General features: G+C 42.8%; 1 protein-coding gene across 1 annotated transcript; it reads right to left on the minus strand.

Annotated features, from left to right (window-relative positions):
* Window positions 1–1,358: 1,358 nt before the first annotated feature.
* Window positions 1,359–2,959, minus strand: foxd7 (forkhead box D7). The gene has a single exon (XM_080447414.1). It carries the CDS (start codon window positions 2,518–2,520, stop codon window positions 1,543–1,545), a length of 978 nt encoding a protein of 325 aa, XP_080303540.1. The 5' UTR covers window positions 2,521–2,959; the 3' UTR covers window positions 1,359–1,542.
* Window positions 2,960–5,145: the final 2,186 nt, after the last annotated feature.

Below are 5,145 nucleotides of genomic sequence, written 5' to 3' on the forward strand. Positions count from 1 at the left end.
AAGGTGGCCTGTAGTCTGTCTTGAAATAGGAGGGCGCATGCCGCGCATCTGCGTGCGTCCATGGGTGTTTAACCGTGACCTTCACCACTTAAGCCCTATTTTATAGCTACTTTGTCATATGAGGGTGTCGTGCAGAAGAAATATCTACAAGCTGCACGTGTTGCTTTTTGAGGTTGCAGATCAGAATGTTTCGCAATTTTTTGACATTTTTTTAAATGTTTGGACATTTTTCCTAATGACATGCCCAAAATTGGGACGCCATGTTGAAAGTGGTTAGACTAGGCTACCATTCAACAAAGGCCAAAATCACATTTGTTGTGGTAATATCTTAATCTCGCAAAACATTTTAGTTTAGGCATATTTGGATATTTTTGTATAAGGGCATCGACACATTTCCCTCTATTTCAAATATATGAGTCAGCCTGAAAACTGCAGCAATGTCAACTCATCAAAGATATCTGGGTCATTTAAAAAAAATATTAACTTAATATTTTGTGATTTAAATTTTAATTCTTCAAGAAAATTGTGCATTTATTCAATAGCCAATTGTGATGTGACTCTGTCATTCTGTAAAGGCAATATAACAAATTTGTGTTGCTGATAAATTATAGGCCTAAACAAAATGTCAACCAAAATAATATGAATAAATAAAATAAAACAAAAATATGTAAACAATAGAAATATATATATGAGATGGATGACTAATTAAGCTTCTCCTTTCAACTAAACCTTGAATAATATTAAACCTATATTTTCTGAATAATAAAGTACAACTGAACGCATACTTTTAAATAATCACTTTTATTTTATTTCTTTCCAAAAGAAATTCTGGGAAACTCGTCAATTAAATATTTGAACGAACAGCTATATTGCATAATCAAATACCAAAAGCGCCAGTTAAAATAAAAACGTGCCATCAATGTAGGGAGGAAAGATTTAAACATATCTACAACAGTCTTATTTCAGTATTTTACAAATCCGTCCAATTTCCAACACTGGTGGAGAGTGTGCTTCTTCGACCGTCCCTAATACCTGAGATTTACAAACGAAACAATGATTAATTCAGAGAGTGATATAAGTTATAACACAGTGGTTCTCAACCCTTTCAGGCCGTGACCCCACCAAAATAATCATATTTAAACTGGGGATCCCCCACCTGATAAGCGCTTGGAATTGTAGGAGTTGAGGCATTATATTTAGTTTGACTCATGTTCCACAGATAAATATTGTGAAAATAGCAGATCTACAAGCTCACAACGCCTTGTGTTGTGAGGCGTTGTGAGCTTGTAGATCGGCTATTAAAAAAAAAAAAAAAAACTCTTTCTTATATTATTTGACATTTTGGCCAATGTATACCGTTTATTGAGTACTTTTGATGCAGTGATGGTCTTTTTTGGGGGGTATTAAAAATGTATTAAAAGGCCTTAAATTGTCACTTCACTGTCATCTGGGGACCCCCCCCCCAAAAAAAAAATCATGTGGGGACCCCCCTGGGAGGTCCCGACCCACAGGTTGAGAACCGCTGATATAACAGAGCTATATTCATTGAGCACTATTCAAATGTTTGACCAGCTCGGACGTGGCGCGCTGAGTCTGTAACTTGTGATATTCTTGATGTAAACTGAGGAGATGCGGGGACGCGGCCGGGTGGAAGAGCGCGTGGGACGGGTAGGGCGCGCCGGAGGTCAGGGGAGACGCCGGGAACCCGGGACACTGAGCCGCCGGGGAAAAGGGCTCCATGGCGGGCTGGTGATGGGACTGAAGGAACGCCTTGGCCGCGAGGGCGTTCCGGGAGAAGAAGTTGGAGAGAGCCGGCAGGATGCTGCTGACAGGTGGGATCGTCGGGGCGCACGACGGCGAGTGCACGTGGTGATGGAAGCCCAGCGGGTACAGCTCCAGGCTGGGCAGCTGCAGACCGTTGAGTCCATACGCGTGCGGGAAGCTGTGATATCCGCTGGGCTCCAGGTGCTGCTCCTTGAGGATTCCGAATCGAAAGTGCTGACGCTTGAACCTCTTCCTTCGACGCAGAAAACTCCCGTTCTCGAACATATCCGAGGAATTAGGGTCCAGGGTCCAGTAGTTGCCCTTGCCCGGGTTGCCGGGCTCCCGGGGCATCTTGACGAAGCAGTCGTTGAGGGACAGGTTGTGCCTGATGGAGTTCTGCCAGGCGGGGAACTTCTCACGGTAATAAGCGAAGCGGGCGCTGATGAAGTCACAGATCTCGCTGAGAGTGAGCCGTTTCTTGGGACTCTGCAGTATGGACATCGTGATCAGGGCGATGTAGGAGTACGGAGGTTTCACCGACGTGGGACTCTTGGTCTTCGCAGGACTGGACGACGGGCTGTAGCCGTCCCTGTCCTTGCTTTGGCTGCTGGAGGACACCACCGAGGGGTCCGTCTCGTGGTCCTGCGCGCCCCGCGCTTCATCCACGGGTAAGTGGTGCTCCTCTCCGTTCTCTTTAAGCCCCTCTCCCACCACGTCGATAACGATGTCTTCCATGAGGTCGAAGTCCAATGTCATAGTAGGCTAGTAGATCCGCGGGACAGCGCCAATCCCACCTGACAGCAGGTGGCGAGAATGATAGTTATGTTATTGAAGAGGGACAGATGTTTACGCGCAAGTCATCATCTCCATTCACAAAAAAAAGTGAACGTACAATCCGCGCACAGAGCCTCCTCCTACTTTGCAAAGTCGACAAAACAACCTTTTCCAAACCACAAGACATCCGCACCGACGCACCACAATCGAAACGGATATCCTATACCTGTATATACGCTGTGAGCGCGAGAAAAACGGTCGGGGAATGTGTAAAGCGTACAAGTGGCCGTCTTCCTAGATGTCCAGCATCTTCTGGATTCTTTGCTGCCTTTCCTGTTGGAGCTGCAGCGATGTGTGGGTCGGGTGGCTGTGATGTCATGTTGAGCCACGAGGAAGCGGCTCCTGACCAATGGAAACGGCGCAGAGGTACCAGGGAGAGGAGAGCTATACCAGCCAACAGCCCACTCTCATCATCCCATCAATCAAAACTTACAGCTCCATTCAGTCAAATGCCTCTTTACGCATGAAGTCACAACGAGTCTGTGTAGGCTATCTGTCAGAAAGAATCAGGGAATTGAGTCTGTAACCGCAAAAATGTTAATTTAAGTTAAATGAATTAACAAAGTAAACGTTGAACAGTTATTTAAGAATAAATAGTCTAGCTATAGGGCCAGTATAGGCTTAGAGTGCAAGAAGATACGCCAAAACTAAAACAAATACAAATAAACATAAAAGAGGATTTTCTTGGAAATATTTTCACGTCGGAATTTCTGTAACCTTACCTTTATATTTTGGTCAATTAACTGCATTATTTGGCCTTGCGTCCCATTTTAAAATAGGCTTTATACGCAAACGTATAACTAACCTAAAGGCAAAAAGTGTGCCGGCTTTCTGGTATATTAATCTAAACAATGAAGGAAACAGGAGAGAGAGAGATTTAGACAGCAAATCTTCATACTTCCTCTGCAGGGTGCAGCGCGTGTCAAAGGGGAAAGTCATCGACGCGAGCCAGAGGCTTAAAGCCTAAGCTATAAACACTGTGCTGGATAGCCACGTTTATGCACAATTATATGTTATCAGTAAACCTACAGCAAGGGATAATGCGGCAATGACTGATTTTGTAGTGATGCTAAAACAATAATTTGTACTGCATAGGCCTCTCTGAATAAAACTAATAACATACGGATTTATTATTAAATTAAACCAACTAAAATGCATTGCTTTATTTCCAAGGAACGGGTACAATGTAGGCATATCGTAGAAATAAAAGACAGAACTACATTGCTAAATTTCCCCATATGCGAAATGGAGAATAAAAAAAAACATTTGTTCTGCAGTCTGCATAACCTGTTCATTTTGGTCCTGAAACCCTATACGCCCATGTGCGCTCTATTTGAACGCAAACCGACAAAAGTCCCCCTAACCCCTGTCAGATTATCTTCTTTAATAATGGGCGACTGAGACCAGAATGGTAATATTAGGGATGAAAGTCATAGATTTTCACTTGCGCAGACATAAAAGGCGAGTCGGGAGTGGAGGGCGCTTTTGGTATTGTTCGAAGGCCCCTGGTTGTTTGTGTTTAATGATGGGACCCTTTGTTGGGGATTCCCACATTTCCTCCCTCTAATCGTATTGATACCTCGGGGCAGCGGCCGACTGGGGTGGGTGTGGGTGGGTGGGCCGGTGGGCCACGGCACCGACAAAGCTGCAGATGATTTCCCAAATTCATCACGCATGTCCCGAGATTGGAAACAGGCCCAACACTGTGGCTGAAAGCGAGTTGTGTGGTTTCAGTCTATCTGAAGAGGGTTAAAAAAAGAAATCCGACTGCATTTCCACAGATAGGTGCAATAAAGTTTTTTTTACCCTTGGAAAATAGGAGAGAGGGGAAAAAAAAGGCACATTTAAATGCCCAATGCCACATTTTGAACCAACACTATATTATGCCGTTGGTAGGCTATTTCATCAAAAACGCATGTTGTGTGACAAAGAAAAGCTTTTCCAATATTTCTTTTCTTAGGTTACTCTGCTGCGGAGTAGGCCTAGCTAATGCATGCAATGCACAATTGGCAGTCTAGATAGTCTAAATCATACATTTATTGGTTACATTTAGGCCTATATAAGTGTTAGCGAGGTAATAAAGGCAATCTCACTCGGTGGCAATGGAAAAAGTACTACATTTCTTTACTTCAGTAAAAGTATCAATACTGCAATGTAGATATACATAAGTCCATAATCCATATTCAAAATGCACTTGAGTAAAAGTACAAAAGTATCGGCATCAAAATATACCAAAAGTAAAAGTACTCATTGTGCAGAATGTCCCATTTTACAAGTTCAAAATGTATTAAAAATATTTTAAAAATAGCCGATCTATACGAGTTCACAATGTGTTGCATCACCATGCATTGTGAGCTTGTAGATCTGCTATTTTCAAATGGCCGAAATATATATAGGGCTGATGTAACTAGTAACTAAAGTTTTCAAATAATTGTAGTGGATCAAAAGTAGGCCTACAATATTTGCCTCTGAGATGTAGTGGAGTAAAAGTATATATATAAAAAATTGGAAATACTCCATTAAGTAAAAATACCTCGCAATATAGGC

Source organism: Gymnoscopelus braueri (genome assembly GCF_963280865.1).
Source record: "Gymnoscopelus braueri genome assembly, chromosome: 13".
Lineage (NCBI taxonomy): Eukaryota > Metazoa > Chordata > Actinopteri > Myctophiformes > Myctophidae > Gymnoscopelus > Gymnoscopelus braueri.

Coding starts and splice junctions, on each gene's coding strand:
- foxd7 (XM_080447414.1), bottom strand. CDS start 2,520: ATGACATTGGACTTCGACCTCATGGAAGACATCGTTATCGACGTGGTG.